At 37.6% G+C, this 21,682-nt stretch overlaps 1 protein-coding gene across 3 annotated transcripts; it reads left to right on the top strand.

Annotated features, from left to right (window-relative positions):
* The first annotated feature begins 267 nt into the window (after positions 1-267).
* Positions 268-21,201, top strand: MED6 (mediator complex subunit 6). Of its 3 annotated transcripts, none has more exons than XM_019807518.2 (8): positions 268-447; positions 6,574-6,665; positions 7,963-8,029; positions 8,618-8,700; positions 9,020-9,128; positions 10,655-10,770; positions 20,152-20,179; positions 20,791-21,201. In XM_019807518.2, the coding sequence occupies exons 1-8, from the start codon at positions 426-428 to the stop codon at positions 20,919-20,921; spliced, it is 648 nt and encodes a 215-aa protein (XP_019663077.1). In that variant the 5' UTR covers positions 268-425; the 3' UTR covers positions 20,922-21,201. The 3 variants fall into 3 exon arrangements, with proteins under 3 accessions (XP_019663077.1, XP_002926794.1, XP_019663078.1); XM_002926748.4 differs by lacking the exon at positions 7,963-8,029 and adding an exon at positions 5,365-5,524 and having other exon boundaries at positions 277-447; XM_019807519.2 differs by lacking the exon at positions 268-447 and adding an exon at positions 5,386-5,524.
* Positions 21,202-21,682: the final 481 nt, after the last annotated feature.

The raw sequence follows: 21,682 nt of genomic DNA, 5'->3' as shown, positions 1-21,682 counted from the left end.
GGACTCTGTTCAGTCTCTTTTTCCTCAAAGTCTCCAAATTTGTTTTACCCGAGCGCTTACTCGGAGCCTCTTCCCTTCCACCTCCCGCCCCCGCTCCCTCCTCCACCCTTTCCCACCTCGCAGCCTCTGTCCTCATCTCTCTGCTTCCTGTTCACCTTCCGGCTCAGCCCCGCCCTTCTCTTTCCCAGCCCCGCCTCCCCTCCCCAACTGGGCTTCTCTCCGCTTCCTCCTCCTCCCGGCCCCAGCCCCTCCTCCACGCCCCGCCCCTACCCTCCTCCCTTTTCCAGGCCTCCCCCAGGCTACGCAGTCTCCTCCCCTCCTTACGCTCCGGACCGACCCTGCGGTCGGCCGCGCGCCCCTTCCGTCGTCGGAGTTGTTACGTTTACGGCACGCCGGAAGGAGAACCTGCGAGCGCTTTTGGAGTTATGGCGGCGGTCGATATCCGAGGTAACTGGCGGTGTTACTCTTTGTTTCCTGATTGGTTGGGCCCTGGTTTGGGGGTTTATAGCTCGCGGGGTCAAGATTCAGGTTCTGTGGACAACCCAAGGCTCTAATCTGGCGAAAACTCGTTTTCCCCGGCTCCTCAGGGGTCTCTTACTAAGCTTCAAGACGAAGGGGTTGGAAGAAGTTTTGGGCTTCGAGCCCTCAGACCTGCAGTATTGTTGCAGACACACATATCTCCACAAGACTGGGGCTGTTCTGTCCGGGTGAAGGGACGACCTTTGGGCAGAGAGGGAGGTGGGATGACGTGATTTGGTTCATCTCCTGGGACTGCGCGTGGGAGCTGCCTTATTCCTGACCCTGCGCCCCTCGCGTCTTTGGGCATGAATCCATAAAATTTTCTAATGTTAGTTTTATTTTGAGTCTGTAATACCTTGCATCGAACACCCAGCGTTACTGAGGGCAGGGATCGGTCCTTTTTCACAGCTGAATTGTAAAGGTACCTCAGGTATTTGTTGAATCAGTGAATAAATACAGGGAGACACAGTCCCTTAGCTACTTGATCTCCGTACCAGATAGGTCGTACATTCTCTTTTCAGCATACGTACACACATCTTTTTCAGTGAATTTGGAAAAAAAAAAAAAAGCCTAGGAATTGTGCGCTGGGATACCAAAGAGTGAACGAAGGGCGGTTAAGACACAGCTTGAAGCGTGAGAACTTCGTTCCAAACTGTCCAGGTCTGTCCAGGTTGGGTGGAGGTGTCACGGAAGTAACCTTGTTTGAGAGTAGGAAAATTCATGAGACTGAGAGAGCGCCCATGAATATCTTTTTTTACTGTTGTGGCTGGCTCCCACAAAACTTCTTGCACTTGTATGAGACTCTCAACCTGTATTTCTTTCCATTTGAGACTTTGTATACTTTTCCTTAAAGGAAGTGTGAATTTTTGTACCTAGTTGCAAGACTTCTCACCCCCAGCAGTTTAAAGAAAAAGGGCTTTCCTCAAAAGATGTCTAACTACAATAGTTCCTAATCGTTTTTATGTAGGGTTATTTTTGTTTGTTTATACCTGATTATTAAAGCGAAGTGTTTTGAGATGCCTTTTTCTATATTAACCAAATTGGAGTCTAGCGCAGTTAATAGAAATATATTCTCATTTATATTTATTCAGAATGTCCAATGATCTTCAGCATTTCTGTAGTGTTTTTATGTTTGTTTTTCAGTGTGAGAGTTTCAAGTGCCTAATTTCATTACTTGCTGATAGAAAGCTGTACTTAGGCTATGTTGACATGTTTCCTTGCTGCTGATTAAAAAAGAAACATTAGGTCCATCAGAGTGTTTACAGATATTTACCTTTCACAGTGTTTTACTTAGATTTGTTACCCTCATTGCAAAGGCTTTAAGGTGGGGGCATGTTGGTGTGTTAGAAGAAAAGTAAGGTCCGGGTGGCTGAAGCGGAGTGAAGGGAGGAGTTGGGAAGGAGATGAGGTCAGAGAGAGAATTGGTGACTTGATCATATAGGGATTGCAAGCCATGGTAAGGTCTTTGGGTTTTCCACTGAGTAAAATGGAGAGCCACTGGAGGGTTTTGTTTTGTTTTGTTTTGTTTTAATGATTTTTTATTATATTATGTTAGTCACCATACGGTACATCCCCGTGGAGGGTTTTGACCAGAGGGGATGAACATAATCTGACTTACTGTTTTTAAGGATCATCTTGGCTGCTAAGAACAGTGTAGGAAGGTAAAGGTGAGATTAGGGAGACCAGTTACAAGGTCATTCCTATAATGCAAGGAAATTTGGAGGTAGCTGGGACTAGGGTGGTGGTCAGCAGTGGAGGTGGTAAGAAGGGGTTAGAGTCGGCTTCACTTAGACGTATATTCTCTTAATGGGGCTGTGGTCACAGGTAGTCCCCAAATGGGACGGATAATATTTTATTTCTCAGCCACATACAGCCCTTGTAATCTCAGTTAATCATTTTATAACTGAACATCCTTGGATTCTGGAGTATGTGTAAATCTATGACCAGTAGAGTAACTTGTTCTTGGCCTTCAATAATAAATTAATTTGCTGACTATTTTACATCTGGTCCTGTGCAAGTTCCTGATGAGTAAGACACAGCCCCAGTTGTCTAATTCATGGGAAAGTCAAATTTCATGGGAACACATGTGTATTTCTGGGTTATGATATGAAGAGTATTAATAAAAGTATAAAAAATGCTGTGAGAACATAGGGAAAGAAGCCATTATTCTGTCTTGCAAAGTAGAGAAATGCTTTGTAGAGATACTGACATTTGAAATGAGTTCAACTTAGCCTGACTAAATTATCTTCTAAACTCACACCTTTTTGAGAATGAAAGGGATTTCTATTTTTAAAAAAGTCATAAACTGAGTTGGGGGGGAGAGGTACAAACTAGAACAGTCTCGATTAAGCCAGAAGTAAATTTGGTCATTGTAATTTAAAAATAAATTGATTACTGGCACTGCCACCAACATCATAATTAACATTTACTTGGTTATTATAGTGTGCTAAAAGCATTTCACGTATACAGTCTAGCACATAGATATAGTATCTATATAAGTACCAACCTCCTTGAGGTGTTGTTTGGTATAGTGGTTAAAGTAGTGCCTGGCACAGTGTTCAGAAGTGGTGAATAATATTCTTTGTGTTTGTATTGGTCTCATAGGCCATACTTGCCTGACTTTTCCTCTTTGATTAGTTTACAAAATGGGGAAAATATGACATGACTGCTGATCAGAATACAGCTTGGTGAAGAAAATTATAGGGAAAATACACTGAACAGTCACTTGTAGCAGAAAAAATTTATGATTCCTTCTAAATTCCTAGAGTCTAATTCCATATTTAAACTCAGTACATCCAGGGACACTGGGGTGGCTCAGTCAGTTAAGCATCTGCCTTTGGTTCAGGTCATGATCCCAGGGTCTTGAGATCGAGTCCCACATCAGGGTCCTTGCTCAGTGGGGAGCCTGCTTCTCCCTCTGCCTGTTGTTCCCCTCGACCCCGCACTTGTATTCTCTCTCTCTGGCAAATAAATAAATTTTTAAAAATCATTTAAAAAAATAAACTCAATATATCAAAGCCAAAATCATTATCATTTCTTTACTAAATGAGTTATTGGTTCCTAAGTTCTCTGACTTTATAATTGGTCATTCAGGAAATTGTCTGTTTTCTCCCTAAAAATGTCAGTTTCATCCTTATCTTCCTGTGCATTGCCATTGCCTTCCACCAGGTCCTCATCACCTTATGCCCATAGCTGTTGACTCAGTAATTGTTGGTAGGTAGAATCTATAATTACATATTTATTCGTTTCTGCAGATTATTCTTCTACCTATGCTGAAATGATCTGTAATATTGTAACTATGTAGACATAGTTTCCATTATGTGAGAAACAAACCTATAATTGTCAAATGCCTTTTTTTTTTTTTTTAAGATTTCTATTTATTTATTTGACAGAGAAAGCACAGGCAGGGGGAGTGGCAGAGGGCAGAGGGAGAAGCAGGCTCCTTGTGGAGCAGGGAGCCCTATGTGGGACTCGATCCCAGGATCCTGGGATCATGACCTGAGCTGAAGGCAGATGCTTAACCAACTGAAACACCCAGGCGCCCCACAAATGCTTTTATATAATTATTCCTAAGGAGATAAAAAAATAATGTGTAAGAAAGTTGCTTCGAACAAAACTACTTTATTAACTGAACTGTAGTGTTTAAAACTGAGAGTAATGATTATCCTTAGTTGCTTTTCATTAAAAATCTGTCTTTTTCTGAAAACGTTATTTCCTGGCATGTTAGATATTTGGTTATGGCATGATGTATTTATGATGAACCATCTTAATGGTCTATATTGATTATTTGATCATTCACATACTTCATCTGTTTGTTTTTTCCTTTGTTTTACAACATACACGGTACATTTTGGCTTTATAAAATTACTTTTTCTCATTTGATTAATTTCCCTTAGAACTGCTTGTTGCCTTGAATTAGGTCTGACTTCTTCGAAGGTGCCAGAAGCAATTACAGTTTAGGAGAGGTTAAAGTTTTCAATTCTTCCTTTTTCAACTAGTATTAATAGGCATTTTGATGTTCATAACTTACACCTAATGGGATTTAGTATTGTCAGTGATATGGAACATTATTGCGGTCAGTAGCCAATAAAAGCTCATTAATAAAGCTATCTAGTTCTATTTACCATGTCTTTTTTTTCTTTTTGCATTTTGAAATATTAAAGAGTTAATTCTATTCCAAAATATGAAATTGTATGGCTGTAATTAAGGGCATTCTACTTCTCACTTGCTTCATAACTTTTGCATCATTATCTCCTCTGTATTAATAGCTTCCTAACTTATTTCTGTCCCTAATTGGGAGGTCTGAAACTGGTGGCTGTGAATATGTTTTCTTTGGGATGTATGTTTGAAAATTTTTGAACATATAAAAACTCAGGGTTTTCAATTTTTTGAGAAAGATTTTTCTAGATTTCAAGTCCTATAACTTCACCTAATCAAATTATTTTCTAACCATGTATGTCTATATTTCTCTACTTTGTATGCGCATTCTCTCTGCTTGGAATTACTTTGCCCCTTTTTTTGGTCCATGGTGAACTTCTATTTATTTTTTAACATGTAGTACCAAAACCCACCTCCTCCTTACCCTGTGAAAAATCATTCCTGTTCCCTCAGGTAAGGTATTCTCCTTCCACTGTGCTCTGGTAACACATTTATTCGTACCTTTGTTATAGCACTTACCATGTCATTGTCATTGCTTTCTTGCACACTTAGCCCTTCCATGAGAGTATGTAGGTTAGGATTCATGCCATTCTTAAATTCATAGTGCCTCCTGCATTAGATGCATAATAAATATTGGACTGGTTTTTCTTTTTTCTCATCCTTTATCATTTTGTTTCTTTCTTATAGATAATCTGCTGGGAATCTCTTGGGTTGACAGTTCCTGGATCCCCATTTTGAACAGTGGAAGTGTCCTGGATTACTTTTCAGAAAGAAGTAATCCTTTTTATGATAGGACATGTAATAATGAGGTGGTCAAAATGCAGAGGCTAACATTAGAACACTTAAAGTAAGTTATTGTAAGAAGGTTGCATCTTTGCCCATTAGAGATTTTGAAATCGATGGTTCTTTCAAGCTATGATAGTGAAGTACAAAGTAGAAGTTTTGGAAGAACTGGAGTTTTTTGGGGGTGTGTATACAAATTTGACACGCAAAGGAATTGTCAGTCACTTATAACCTAGAAAGGCTTTTCTGTATAATTTCATATATTAATATCCTGTTAAAATATAGCTCTGAGGTTTAGATGAAGATCCAGTTAGAGATCTTTGCAATGCAATTGTTCTCTACCAGGTGGCCATACTTATTGTCTCTTTAACATCAAATTTAATGTCTTAAACCATAGTCTGGCTTATAGTAGATTTTTCTTCGTATGACAGAGTCTTAACTTGACAATTGCAAAGTAAGGTTCTTCATACTTTGGATGCTAAGTAATTAAAAATTTATTGGTATAACAAAAGTTTCTGAAACAGTTGTGTAATACAGTTTTTCATTTGTCACCTAAACATCAGAGAGGGGTTCTTGAAATTAAATTTCTGAGGTATTTTAAATAGCTTTTAAGAGGCAAATATTTACCACTATTAAGACAACTTATGGTTGCTTTTAAACAATCTGTCAGGTCAAAAAATTTGTCAGAGGCAGGGATAAGGTTTTTGATATTTTGTTGAATAGAACATGTAGTTGAAATATATGGTCAAGACATGCGTGGTCTTCACGTACTATGTATTTTTAGATTTTACATACATTTTACATACATCTCAGGAAGCGTTGCCGTATTTTAGTTGTCTTTTTTGAAATGTGTACTTTTCAGTGTACTTTCATGATTGAAAATACTCAGATTTAAGTTTATTGTGGATATTTGTAGAGAAACTTTGTTGTTTAAAAATCACATCTTTATATTCTACCTACCTGGGAAAATAGCCAGTTTTATTGGACAGCCAGTTTTTAATATCAAACATAGGCAGTTTTAATTTGATTTACAGTGTTCTACTTTTATATAATAATCTGACTGTTGTTTGTGGGGCAATCATAGATCTCTGGATGTCTGTGTTCTGTTTTCAGTCAGATGGTTGGAGTGGAGTATATCCTTTTACATGCTCAAGAGCCCATTCTTTTTATTATTCGGAAGCAACAGCGGCAGTCCCCTACCCAAGGTAAAAATGTAAACTTCAGGCGTAATTTTCTTCTTAAAATACTATGATTTACCTAACTTTCTGAGCTGCATATTCTGCTTTTTGGATTGGGTTCTGTTTTTGGGGGTCCCCAAGACCACATACATGTTCATTGCTTTGCTAAGAGAACTGAGCGGACTCAGCCTATGGGTATGTTAGTTATACCTAAGGTTTGTTATGGCAGCACAATAAGGATCCACAGACAGATCAATAAGGAAAAAAGCCATATCAAGTGGGATCTGTAGGAATCCATGTGTAAGCTTCCTTTGCTTTCCCTTCTGCAAGGGGCTACACCAAGTGCACCCTTCCTCTGGCAGCCCCCACACACATATGTCTGCTTAGGAAAGTCCTTTTGATACTCAAAGCTCAGAATTTTTTTTGAGGGGTAATCCTGTGGACATCCTTTGCCTGCCAAAATTTCAGACTCTCAGAAGGAAATGAGGTTTCCACTATAATCGTATCATTTGTACAAATTGTCTAGGCACAGTAGTACAGCAGGCATAAATTTACTACTTAGGAAATGTTTCAGAAGCCAAGTTATACTAGTCACATGCTTGGAGACCAGGAGTCTTCCGAGGTGCTCAAGGACAGCTCTCCAAGCACTAACAAAGTAGTAACTCACTACATTGAAGCCGCCTCTTTTGTGAGGATAGTTTTTGGGAACCTTGAGCATCCTAAGTAACTTCTCTCAAGCCACTGAGTCTAATTCTTTTAAAAAATTCATGGTAGATGCAGTTGCACTAAATTCATAGAGGAGCAATTAAAAATCCTCATTGAGGGGCGCCTGGGTGGCTCAGTCATTAAGCGTCTGCCTTCGGCGCAGGGCGTGATCCCGGGGACCTGGGATCGAGCCCTGCATGGGGCTCCCTGCTCAGTGGAAGGCCTGCTTCTTCCTCTCCTACTTCTCCTGCTTGTGTTCCCTCTCTCGCTGCCTGTCTCTCTCTCTGTCAAATAGACAAAATCTTAAAAAATAAAAATAAAAGTCCTCATTGACACATTCAACTGAAATTCTTACCTAGCTTATATTACCAAACATAAGCTTGCTTTAGAAATCACGCTGAAGAGTATAGAATTCAGATTCGACTTCGAATCAGCGAGCTAGTTCCTAATCCAGAGATGACCAGCTCCATCTCCTCATTAGATAATCTCATCAAGACATTTAGGAAAAACCTTCACCCTGGTATTGATTTCAGAGAATGCCTTGCTAAAGAAGTTGTGGTTCCAGAGTTAAGAATCCACATTTAATTTCAAAATCTAATGATCTAAAATCCCTTCCCAGCAGAAAAAAAGAACCTTAGAACAAAAGCAAGACCAGGAACAAGATTTCCATGATGAGAGGGTTCAAGGTATGGAAGTGACAAAGGTGGTACCAGCTTCACTAGCAGCTGTTTTATTCCTTAGGACCCAGGAGTGGGATACTTTGGCAAGTTCGGTGCATCTGATATCTTCACCGTAGGCCCTAAGTCTCTCACTCTGAGGTCTTACTCCCCGAAGTGTAGGTGACTAAAAGCAGCGTTGGATCACTTGGGAACTTACTAGAAATGCACTGTCCCTACTGAGTAAGAATCTGACTTTAACAAGATACTTAGGTGATTCAGATGCACATTCGCAATTGAGAAGCACTGCTTTAGTTGGCAAACTGTTTCTGTGACGGTCTAGAGAGTAAATATTTTAGGCTTTGTGAGCCTTAGGGTGTCTGTAACAGCTACTCAACTAGTGTCATAGCAGCTTTAGATAATATAAATGAATGAGTATGCTGTTTTCCAGTATAAATTTATTTATAAAAAATAGGAATTGGAATAGGAATTGCCAAACCCTGCCTTAAGCTTTAACATGGGAAAATATCAAATTTTAGTTGTTCTTTTTATGAAAATCTATTTAGCAGTTTGTGTGCATAGCTATATTCATGAATGTTTTTATTTTCACTGCTTTAGTTATCCCACTGGCTGATTACTATATCATTGCTGGAGTGATCTATCAAGCACCAGACTTGGGGTCAGTTATAAACTCTAGGGTGGTAAGTATTTCACATTCTTGAAACACTAAACGAAACTTTTAATTGAGCTACCTTGTTTCCAAGAATCAAACAGAAGCTTTTCTCCCTTGTGTATGTTGGCATGAAGAGTTGACTACGAGGATGTCTTGAATGTTGGTTTCTGTGGGCCAAGTCCATGTTAAAAGTATACATCACGGCCCCAGCTCTATAGCTATTCAAGTTCTGAAAAAATCAAAATGAAACAAAATTACTGTCTTTGCATATGTAATATTGTGAGTATTTACTTTGGAGATTTTAGTTGATCTAATGAGACATTCAGAATTTGTTTTCTTTTTACAAGCTTACTGCAGTGCATGGCATTCAGTCAGCTTTTGATGAAGCTATGTCATACTGTCGATATCATCCTTCCAAAGGGTATTGGTGGCACTTCAAAGATCATGAAGAACAAGGTGGGTAGAACACCTAGACCGCCTAAGAACACTTTTTGGTATTCTGAGAATGAAGCTGTTTTCTATAGGAAAAAAGCTATTGATTTAGATAGAAGACTTCATAGAATGGTATTTTTGTAGCTGTGATTCATGTAACTAGATGTGGTAATACTAGCTTTCCCATAGGAACAGGTAGAAATTTTAATTCGTAGGTAACTGGTAATCTTTGGTAAGTTGAGTCAAGGTTTTAAAATACTTGGAACATATAGAGGATATCAGTGATGAGAAATGAGTCATGATGATGTATGTATCCTGCTTACCTAACTCTTGAGTCATCTTGAAATCTGGAACCTGAATCTCCCATCTTCAAAGTAGGCATATGCTTTTATAGCCCTGTCTCCAGATGACCAGTCTGTTTTCTCATCTTTCCATGTTATTACCTGCTGTGATACGAGGTCCCCTGGTTTTCATAGATGCTAGTCTCCTACTGCTTCTGCACCATATTTTACAATAGAAGTGCTTTAGAAATGTGTCTATAGCAGTATACCTATATTCTGAATTTCCTTCTCTGAGAAATAGCAACTCAATAAATTACTGAGGGAAAAGTAGCCTTTGAATAGAATTCAGACTTGTGGAATGAATGGTCTTTCAGATACAGTTATATTTATTCTTAATAGGTACAGCCAGCAACATTTAACATAGGAAAGTCTGCATCTGTTGAATAAACTTCTTTCAAGAGCTGTTTGCCCTATTCTAATGAAATGTTTGGAATAAAACTTACTTGCAACTTTTCATTTATAGATAGTCCCCCAGTACACCTCCCTCCTGGGGAAAGTTCCACACGTGATTAATTTCAGAATTTCTCTTGCAAGTTCTTTTCTTTCTTTATGATCTGCTCTTGTTTGGTTTGTCCTGTTTTTTTCGGTGAATTATAGTCTTCACAATCGAGTATGATAACTTGAGCTTATGAACATTGCGTTTCCATTTGTACCTATTAGGTTTTGTGGGAAGACCATTTAATACACTTAAAACATACACAAGATAATTTCAAATCCATAATCTGGATTGTGATTTAGGTAATTATGGAAAATGTTAGCCTTAAAATTCTTAATGTCTGTCTGTGCTTACATACGAAAACTGAAGTATCTTTAAAAGACTTAATCAGCTTTTTAAATGTTAGAATGTTAACTTCATTTAAGAGGGAAGAGTTAAGAACACTGATTCCTATTTGTTGTGTTTAATTTATTTTGGGGGATAATCTTTGGAATAGTAGCCGTTAAAAATAATGATGTTTATGTGCTATGGTGAGCACTGTGAATTGTGTAAGACTGATGAATCACAGACCTATAACCCTGAAACAAATAATACATTATATGTTAATAATAATAATAATAATAGTAATAATAGTAATAGTAATAAATAAAACCTAGGACTTGCTAAAAAAAAATAATGATGTTTGAGTATATTCATGGTGGACAAAGATTTGTAAAATGTAAGCCACCAAACTAATTAGGCAGTGTTTTGATTTGGACTTCATATTTTAATAGATAAAGTCAAACCTAAAGCCAAAAGGAAAGAAGAACCAAGCTCTATTTTTCAGAGACAACGTGTGGATGCTTTACTCCTAGACCTTAGACAGAAATTTCCACCTAAATTTGTGCAGGTAATGAAAATGCATGTGGTTAATTTTGATTTGACGCTTTTTCCTGGAATATTTATTTTTAATTGAGAACTGATGCAGTTGTGACCTAAAAATAGTGACTTTCCTCATTAGTTAAAAATGGTCTCTAGGGGAAAAAGGGTCTCTGAATCAAAGGAAAGGTTTTCAAAGACTTATTGGAGGCAGTGGGTAAAGGGAATGGAATTAACACTGTTCTCTGCTTTTAAGTTTATTTTCTGTTTGTATCTTCAGAAACTTAAGGACTGCTTATATATAGCATTCTCATTCCAAAGTTGCTGCAAGTGTCATAGATGGTAACTAACTAAACTAGAATCTGAAACTCTTGCTATTTTTACTCTGTATGCTGCCTTTCAGCCTGGTGTAGTAGATATCTAAGTCCTTAAATGATAGGCTAGTTAAAACTTTTGTAACAAGTGGCGCTTGGCTGGCTAAATTGGTAGAGCATGTGACTCTTGATCTTGGTGTTGTGAGTTTGAGCCCCACGTTGGGTGTAGAGATTATAAGTAAACTTAAGAAACAAAAAACTTTTGTAACAAAAAGAACACTTTGAGGTAGAGGGTTTGGCATAATAAATGGAGGAATAATAAATAGAGTTACATCATATTGATGATTAAGTTATATGAATTCTGTTAACATTATTTAGCATAATAGCAATAACAAATCCACCTGCCATTCTGCTAAATGAGCTTTTGAAGTGAAGTAGGTACGAGATGGAATATGTGAATATGTTATTCTTCTGGTTAGTCTCTGTTGATACAGACATCTACAGGGCCTTGTACACGCCAGGTCATATATACTGCTTTTCCTTTGAGGGGGACTAAGATTTTCAGGTTGGTTTTAGATTAAATGAGATTTTTCACACTTTAAGATGACTTTAGGACAGGGCTCCCCTTCCCCTTTCCCTGACTCCACTGTGTGAGAGTTATGTGCTATTGGAATGGTGATGTGGTGACGGAAGTGGAGGACAGAATGGAATGTGGGACAGGAAAGTCAATTTAGAGAACTCTCATGAATTGCATTTGAAGATAAAATAGTGTCCGTTGAATAAATAAAGAAATTATAGTGTGTATAGGGATATGAATAACCATGACAGTATAGGAGGTTTGGTGTGGTTGACCATTCAGCAAGTACATAGTATATATGAGGGAGGCTGGGGGGTGAAAGACCTGCACAGTACAGTAGCCATTAGGCACATGTGACTATTGAACGTTTGAAACACAGCCTGTGTAAACTGAGCTGTGATGTAAGTATAAAATGCATACTGGGTTCAAAGAGTTGAGGGGTGGGGTACGGAGTAAAAAGATGTAAGTACCAGGTTGCATTTGTGGCTTACATGTTTCTTTTGGACAGTTCTGATGTAGAAAATGGGAACAGAACACACAAAACCAGAAATATGAAAGAGCATTAATGGACATATTAATGTTCACATTAATTAAGGGACATACTCATAATAATGGACAGATTTCTTAGAAACCAGAAATCTTTAGTTTGTTCTTTTTCTAGTTCCTTGAGCTGTAAACTTAAGATTGCTTGAGAGCTTTCTTCCTTTTTAATGTAGACATTTATTACTATGAACTTTACTCTTAGTACTGCTCTTTTTGCACCCCATAAGTTTTGGTATGTTGTGTTTTCATTTTTAATTCTTTCCAGATAATTTCTGATTTACTTTTTGATTTTTTCTTTGAATCATTGGTTGTTCAGCAGTGTATTGTTTAATTTTCACATATAAGTTAGCAAAAGGAAAGAGCAAAAACAAATGAATAGAGACTAGAAAAACTCTAGAAAAAAATGAAACTAAGAGTTGGTGTTTTGTAAAGATAAAATTGACTAACTTTTAACTAGACTAACAGACTCAAATTAGAAATAAAAGAGGAGACAGAAACGAAAGGATCATTAAGAGACTGTATATATAACAATAATATGCTGGCAAATTGGAAAACCTTAAAAAAACCTGGAAAACCTATAAGAAATTCCTAGAAATGTACACCCTACCAACTCTGAGGCATGAAGAAACAGAAAATCTGGACAGATCAAAAATGAGTAGGATGTTTAAATTAGTAATCACAAACCTCTCCACAAAGAAAAGTCTAGGACCAGAAGACTTCATAGGTGAATTCTACCAAATATTTGAAGAGAATTAACAGCAGTCCTTCTCAAACTCTTTCAAAAATTGAAGAGGAAGGAAACATTTCCAAATTCATTGTATGAGGGCAGCATTTATCTGATACCAAAGACAGACAGAGACACTACAAGAAAAGAAAACTACGTTCAGTATCCATGATGAAAACAGATGCAAAAATACTTGACGAAATATTAGCAGACTGAATTAAACAGCACGTTAAGAGAATCATACACCATGATCAAGTGGGATTTATCCCTGTAATGCAAGGATGATGCAACATACTGAAATCAATCTTGATGTTATACTGATAAACTGATGATTATCAGAACAAAGGTTAAAAATCACACCAGCATCTCAGTAGGTGCAGAATAAGCATGTGACAAAACTCAACACCCTTTTATGATAAAAACATTCAACAAACTTGATACGAAAAGAATATGCCTCAACATAATGAAGACCATAGGTGATAAACCCACAGCTAACATACTCAGTGGTTGAAAAACAGTTTTTCCTCTAAGATCAGAAACAAGACAAGGAAACCCACTTTGCACAGTTCTGTTCAACATAGTACTGGAAGTTCTTCCAAAGAATTTAAGCAGGAAAAAGAAAGAAAAGGCATTCAAATAGGAAAAGAAGTAAAATTGTCTCTTTACACGATCCCTGACATGATCTTATACATACTAAACCCTAAAGATTCCACTAAAAAGCTGTTAGAACTAACCAACAAATTCAGAAAAGTTTCAGGATGCAGAATCACTAAAAAATCAGTTGCATTTCTATACACTAACAATGAACTGAGAAGGAAATTAAGAAAGCAATTCCATTAACAATAGCATTAAAGAACACTTAGTAGTAAACTTTGTTTTCAGCTTTATTGAGATATAACTGGTGTATAGCATTATGTACTTTTAAGGTATACAGTCCGTTGACTTGATACACTTATGTAGCACTTATGTAGCACTTATGTAGCATTAGCTAACACCTCCATCATGTCACATAATTACCATTTCTTTACTGTGGTGAGGTCATTTAAGGTTCACTCTCTTAGCAAATTCTGAGTATATAATACAGTATTATTAACTATAACCACCATGCTGTAATTGGATCCCCAGAACTTATTCATGTTTTCACTGGAAGTTTATACCCTTTGACCAACATCTTCCCATTTCCCCTGCCACCCACTCAAGCCACTGATAACCATCATGTTACTCTCTATGAATTTGGCCTTTTTAGATTCCACGTATAAGTGATACATAGAATATTTCATGTTCTCTTTCTGGCTTATTTCACTTAGCAAAATGCCCTCAAGATTCATCTTTTTTTCTGCAAATGGCACTATTTCCTACTTTCTGATGGCCGAGTAATATTCAGTTTCATACCACATTTTATCCATTCATTTTTTGACAGATTGTAGGTTGTTATGTATCTTAGCTATTGTGAGTAATGCTGCAGGAAACATGGGAATGCAGTTATCTCCAATATCCTGTTTTCATTTTCTTTGGATATATACTCATAAGTGGGCTTGCTGGATCATGTATTTCTATTTTTAATTTTTTGGGAATCCTCTGTATTGTTTTCCATACTGGCTGTACCAGTTTATATTCCTACCAGCAGTGTATCAGGGTTCCCTCTTCACATCCTCGCCAACACTTGTAACCTCTTGTCTTTTTGATGATAGTCATTCTGATAGGTGTGAAGGGATATCTCATTCTGATTTTGATTTGCATTTCCCTGATGATTAGAATGTTGAGCACCTTTTAATGCTACTTGTTAGCCAATTGTATGTCTTTGTAAAAATACTCAGTTCCTCTTCCCTTTTTTTTTTTAAGATTTTATTTATTTATTTGTCAGAGAGTACAAGCAGGGGGAGCAGCAGGCAGAGGGAGAAGCAGGTTCCCCGCTGAGCAAGGAGCCCGATGCAGGAGTCGATCCCAGGACCCTGGGATCATGACCTAAGCCAAAGGCTGATGCTTAACTGACTGAGCCACCCAGGCATACCTCCTCTGCCCATTTTTTAATTGAGTTGTTTGGGGTTTTTGTTTTGTTTTGCTGTTGAGTTGTATGAGTTCTTTATATGTATTTTGGATGTTAACCCCTTATCAGATACAGGATTTGCAAATATTTTCTCCCATTCTGTAGGTTGTCTTTTCATTTTGCTGATGGTTTCCTTTGCTGTGCAGAAGCTACTTAGTTTGATGTAGTCCCACTTGTTTATTTTTGGTTTTGATGTGTTTGCTTTTGGTGTCAAATCCAAAAAATTACCTCCAAGATTGATATCAGGAGCTTATGGCTTATGTTTTCTTCGTGAGTTTTGTGGTTTGAGGTCTCATGTTCATGTTTTTAATTCATTTTGAGTTCATCTTTATGTATGGTGTGAGATATTGGTCTAGTTTTATTCTTTTGCATGTGGCTGCCCAGTCTTCCCAACACCATTTATTGAAGCCTAGGTCAAAGAGGTTGCTGCCTGTATTCTCCTCTAGGAGTTTGATGGATTCCTGTCTCACGTTTAGGTCTTCCGTCCATTTTGAGTTTATTTTTGTGTATGGTATAAGAAAGTGGTCCAGTTTCATTGTTCTGCATGTGGCTGTCCAATTTTCCCAACACCATTTGTTGAAGAGACTGTCCTTTTTCCATTGGATATTCTTTACTGCTTTGTCAAAGATTAGTTGACCAGGGAGTTGAGGGTCCATTTCTGGGTTCTCTATTCTGTTCCATTATTTCTCTGTCTGTTTTGTGTCAGCACTATACTGTCTTGATGATTACAACTTTGTAATACAACTTTAAGTTTGGAATTGTGATGCTTCCACAATTTTTTTTTTTAATAATTTTTTTATTATGTTATGTTAGTCACCATACAGTACATCTTTAGTTTTTGATGTAGTGTTCCATGATTCATTATTTGTGTATAACACTGAGTGCTCCATGCAATATGTGCCCTCCTTGATACCCATCACTGACCTATCCCAATCCCCCACCCCCCTCCCCTCTGAAGCCCTCAGTCTGTTTCCTTTTTCAACATTCTTTTGGCCATGCCAGGTCTTTTCTGGTTCCATCCAAATTTTAGGATTGTTTGTTCCAGCTCTGTGAAAAATGTTGATAGTATTTTGATAGGCACTGAATGTGTAGATTACTCTGGGTAACATAGACATTCTAACAATATTTGTTCTTCCAATCCATAAGCATGGAATGTATTTGTTTCTTTGTGTCTTCCTCAATTTCTTTCATATGTGTTCTATAATTTTTAGAGCACAGATCCTTTACCTCTTCGGTTAGGTTTATTCCTAGGTACCTTACGGTTTTTGGTGCAATTGTAAATGGGATCGACATCTTAATTTCTCTTTTCTTTTGTCTCATTGTTAGTGTATAGAAATGCAGCTGACTTCTGTGGATTGATTTCATATCCTGTGACTTTACTGATTCCCTATATGAGTTCTAGCAATTTTGGGGTGGAGCCTCTTGGGTTTTCTACATAGAGTATCATGTTGTCTGCGAAGAGTGAGAGTTTGACTTCTTTGCCGATTTGGATCAGGCTTAGTTTTAGACTTGGTTTTCATTGATAACCAAAATTTAGAATATAGAAAAAGATTGTGACTTAAATATTAGTGGCTTAAATATTTGTTGTTAAGGGTTCTATTTTCATTGACCATTCTCCAGAATATCAGTAACTTACTGCTGTGTTTGGGTTCTGAGGTATTCCAGCTGAATGATCTCTTTTTTTCTGGCTAGGACTCCTGCCTGAAATCCCACATGCTTTTCTATCCTGATGAGCTAGGCTGGACAATGTAGAAAACTTCCGACTCCCTTGAATCTTAAAACAAAAACACTTTGCTTTATAGAAAGTTATAGAAATTTAAAATAGCATGTGAAAGTAAAGAGAATAATTAAAAACAAAACCCCCATGTACCTGTCACCTAGCTTCAGCAATCAAACGTGGCCAGTCTTGTTTTATATCTTCTTTCTCTACTTCCTCCCAATTATTTTGCAGCAGGTTGTAGAGTCCATATCATTTCAGTGGGGTTTTTTGTACATTTTTCTTTTTATTTATTTATTTTTAAAGATTTATTTATTTTAGAGAGAGAGCACGCATTCACATGTGAATGGGGGGAGGGGCAGAGGGAAAGGGAGAGAATTTCAAGCAGAGTACCCACTGAGTGTGGAGGCTGATGGAGGCTGACGCAGGGCTTGATCTCCCGACCCATGAGATCACTACCTGAGTTGAAACCAAGAGTGGAACACTCAACCGCCTGAGCTATCCAGGCGCCCCCATTTTTGTTTTAAAGGTTTAGCTGTAGTCCTACTTCAGTTGTCATTTTCTAGAACCCCACCTTTCTTTTAACCATCCAAGGGCCAAAGCCAGCTCCCAAAGAGAGTATCCAACTCTATGTAACAGAACTAGGAGAAAGATGGCTTTTTCTAGAACTGTTAATCCCTCTGCTCTTTCTACCTAAAACATTTCTCCTCAGATCTAGAGAGGAGCATAGATTCTTGGTTTACTTGAAGTCTTCTATGAACTCCCTTTTTACCCATTGTGTCTCCCAGAACTATTTGTAGCTCAGGACTTAACCATTGTATTTGACAGTTGAGCTTCTGGGTTGCCCCTATGAGAAGTGCTCAGGAGAATATTAGAAAAGTTCTGCCTGCTTCCTTGGAATTCCTTTATCCATATTTTAATTCTCGTTACTACTGAAAGTTAACACTGATACTGGTGTGATGGGAGTTCAGGGCCTTTTACCATGAATGTTTTTTCAGTGCTGTTTTCAGAAGCTGCTAGAACACCATAGTATTCAGCTAGGTTTATCTCAAGGTTACTGATTAAATTTTGTCAGTAAGTTGCCCCCATTCTATTTTCCTATCTGAAACCATATCCTACTAGTTTGTCTGACACTATTCACTAGAAAAGATGAGAGAGTATATTGGGTACATAATAACATTATTCAAATGTCCAGATACATTCCAGTGTCCATTATAGTTCAGATGGTTCTGGTGCTAGCAGTAGAAACCATATCCTATTAGTTTGTCTGACACTATTCACTAGAAAAGATGAGGGAGTGTATTGGGTACATAATAACATTATTCAAATGTCCAGATACATTCTAGTGTCCATTATAGTTCAGATGGTTCTAGTGCTAGCAGTAGAAGAGAACCCCCTCTCAATTTCTCAATTCCTCACTTCCTCAGTTATGCCATGTATTTCCTCTCCTGTTACAAAGTAAGAAAAATTCTTTGTTCCCTCAGATTATTTTAGACATGTTTAAATCCTAATACATTCGTAAGATGTGTGATAGTGTGGCTATGTTGCAAGTTTCCACGAGCACCCTCGTGTTTGGAGATTTGCTTAAAGGACTCACTGGATTTATTACAATGACATAGTAAGGATATACAGCCAGATTTAAGGTAAAAGACAAGTAGAGTTCAGAGGGGCCCATGTGCAGGCTTCCTTATATCCTCTCTTTCCCATTAGGGATTACACAAAGTGCATTTTTCTTTCAACAGTGAAATTGAGGCAACATGTATGTGGTATTTTTGCTCAAGGAAGTCCATTAAAGAGACTTGGTGCCCATGTTTTTTTGGTAGAGGGGAAGGAGTTCATCATGTAGGTACTCTGTCTAGCTCATACCAAAATTCACATTCCTGGAAGGGAAGTAAATGTCAAGCATAAACAACATTGTACAGTCTACACACAGTGAGACACCACTATCGGAATGTTGGGAACATTCCAAAATTCCTAGTCATCAGCAGGTTCACTGTCATCAGCAAGGGCCAGCCTTGCAAGCTGGCTTTTCTAAGGATAACAGCCTCAGGCTTTCTATGTTTATCTTTTCTGTACAATGGATAATAATATGGAGCTCAGTTTTCATCTTACTAAGTGTAACTTCCTCGAACTTGCAGTTGAAACAGGCTAGTAGGCAGTTGTAGCATGAATCTGGAACATGTGATATCAGGAAATTTTGTAGTCTTTAGTTATAGGAATAGATGAGAAAGCTTAGGGAGGGCATGTAAATTCAGAAAATGCCTGGAAACATTAACCTTAAAAATGAAGAGAACATTTTTCTTTTGATGTGAATTTATGTGTGCATTTATAGGAAAAGGAATCATGAGTTTGAAGGAGATAGGTGGGAGGGGAATTGGGGTGTTGACATCCTTTTTTAAAAAACGTAGAATATAAAGTCATTGGCTGCAAGTGAAGTGTAGGTTGTGAGCCTTGAGGAGGGAGGAGGGGAAAAGCGTTTTAAAGCAAATTTAAGTTGGGTAATAGGAAAAGGGAGATGACAGCGTAATCAAATAAAAGAATTGCTGTACAGAATGGAGGATCTGACCTTGTTCCTGACTCATAATACCCCATCATTTTTTTACTGAAGTTTGATTTTTAAAAAAAAATTTTTTTTAAGGATTTTATTTATTTGAGAGAGAGAGAGAGCATGAGCTGGTGGGAAGGGCAGAGGGAGAGCGAGGAGCAGACTCCCCACTGAGCAGGCCCCATGCTTACCCGACCAAGCCACGCAGGCACCCCTGTAGTTTGATTTTTAATAGTACTCTTGTCAGAAGCCTTATATTCATAGAAAAATACCTTTTTCCTCTTTGCTACCCATACCTGCCATCTTTGTAAGTTGGGGTGTTCATCTGTATTTTATTCTGCTTTCTTCAAGCTCATATCCCCTAAACAAATATGCCTCTGGAGTCTTGAAAGACTCCATTGTTCTCTCCCATTGGATCCTACTTAGCTTCTTTTTGTGAAGCATTATAGCATGGGTGCAGAGACAGAGGGCCATGTAGATAGATGTTCAAGGGAGGATTGTTTATGTTTGACTCTTTTGTTCTAGTTTTAGTTTTGTGTCTTTTCTGGAACAAGGGGATAAGAAGTAGAGAAAATGATAAGTTTACTTTTTATGGTACGTGAATAGTAGTTCCTCTTTATGGAGTCATTTAAAAAAATTTTTTTTTATTATGTTTATCACCATACAGTATATCATTAGTTTTTGATGTAGCATCCCATGATTCATTGTTTGCGTATAACACCCACTGCTCCATGCAATACGTGCCCTCCTTAATACCCATCACCAGCCTAGCCCAATCCTCCATCCCCCTCCCGTCTGAAACCCTCAGTTTGTTTTCCATGGTGGAGTCATTTTTGATATAATTTGAACGAAGGTGTAATTTTAATAAGAATTATGAAGTCAAGAAAAAGAAAACTTTGCTGACCTCCCCTGTTTTCTCTCCCCCTCCCTTTTTTTAAATTATAGCAAAAGTCTGGAGAAAAGCCTGTCCCAGGTATGGTTCCTGATATTCTTACGAAACTTGAAATAAAACCAGTCTGTTTAACTCCGTAACAACTATAGCACATAAGATGAGCTGTGGTCCTTTTGTCCTTCTAGACTCTCATGGTAATTTGTTACTCCTAATTTTGAGATCTCTTGAACTGCCAAAAGATGGTGCTTTTGTTTTGTGGTAGTGATACGAGTATTTAAAAGATCAGTTGGAGTGGGAAGAGTAAGTATTGAGGAGGTGTGGAGAAGCCAAGGTGATTTGAGTTTGTTTTTAGTTCAGATCTCAGTGTGAGAGAAGGTGTTCTGTTTCATCATTGAAAATAGGTATTGAAGTATCTGTTCAGCCTGGGAGAGACTATGTATCTTGTTTATGCATAGCGTCTTATTTAAATGACATGTGTTTTTGTCCATGATCACAAATTTGCCTGGGTTATCAGGTTTTTAGTTTGTAAATAGGTTCTTATGTATCTGCCTGATAAAACAGCTAAATTTAGAACTTGAGATAGGCAGTTCTAAATGAATTTGAGCCTAAACTAGTCACATTACTGTTGTCTAAATTGATCTCATCCCTCCGCCTTCCTCTCCCTCCAAAAAATATTTGCTTTTGATGTCTAGTGGATCAGACAAAGAAAGAGGCAGAACCTATACCAGAAACTGTAAAATCTGAGGAGAAGGAGACCACAAAGAACGTCCAACAGATAGTGAGCACCAAAGGCCCCCCTGAAAAACGAATGAGACTTCAGTGAGCAATGGATAGGAGAGAAGTCTGCAAGACTCCTCTTGCACCTTATTGATACCTCATTACTGTGACAGACTCTTGAACTTTAAAATTCTTTGTCACAACCCTTCCATTTGTATGAATGTGCTTGTTCTTTAAAAAAAAAGATGTAAGGATCCTCATGCTTTTGATATGAATATTTTTTATGTATGTTTTGTAACCTTTCCCCTATTGGACTTGAGCAGCTTCCTTACTCAAATGTATACTGCTTACATCTAAAAACAAAATAAAGGTATTTGTATAAATCACTTTCTCATGACTTTCCCCTTATTTCTCTCGCTGAAATGTTTCCAGATGCACTTTGTAAACATAAAGGATCAATGTGAAGGTAGTAACTAAACGCATTTTCTTTTATTGTGTATTTCTCAGTATTAAAATAATAAAGTTACAATTTGAAAGATAAAAGGGAAAAACCTCCTCCTACAAATACTATAACAGTGCTGTGAAATTTCTTTGTGCATAGTTATTTTTAAAACTGTAGCTTATAATTATTCTCTTCATGCAATTTTACTTTTATAGTATTACTATGTCTTTTGTAAGTACTTCTCCTTGTTTACTTAGTTTTAATAGAGTATTTATTTTAGTGACTGAATAATCTCGTGAGTGATTCTGTTTTCTTCAAACTCTCCCTGTATTCTACGTAAGGCTGTAATGATTACGTTTGTGTATAATGGCTTTTCTTTAGTGTTTTTTCTTTAGGATAGAGTCCCACCAGTAGAATCACTGGAA

Source organism: Ailuropoda melanoleuca, chromosome 14, assembly GCF_002007445.2.
Source record: "Ailuropoda melanoleuca isolate Jingjing chromosome 14, ASM200744v2, whole genome shotgun sequence".
NCBI classification, from domain to species: domain Eukaryota; kingdom Metazoa; phylum Chordata; class Mammalia; order Carnivora; family Ursidae; genus Ailuropoda; species Ailuropoda melanoleuca.
Note: the sequence above shows the minus strand (reverse complement) of the source record. Positions and strands in the feature narration are given on the sequence as shown.

Excerpts from the sequence above, each read along its gene's own strand:
- MED6 (XM_002926748.4), top strand. The coding sequence starts at position 426 with ATGGCGGCGGTCGATATCCGAG. Across the intron at positions 448-5,364 it reads GGCGGCGGTCGATATCCGAG|ATAATCTGCTGGGAATCTCT; the intron begins GTAACTGGCGGT and ends TCTTTCTTATAG. Across the intron at positions 6,666-8,617 it reads GCGGCAGTCCCCTACCCAAG|TTATCCCACTGGCTGATTAC; the intron begins GTAAAAATGTAA and ends TCACTGCTTTAG.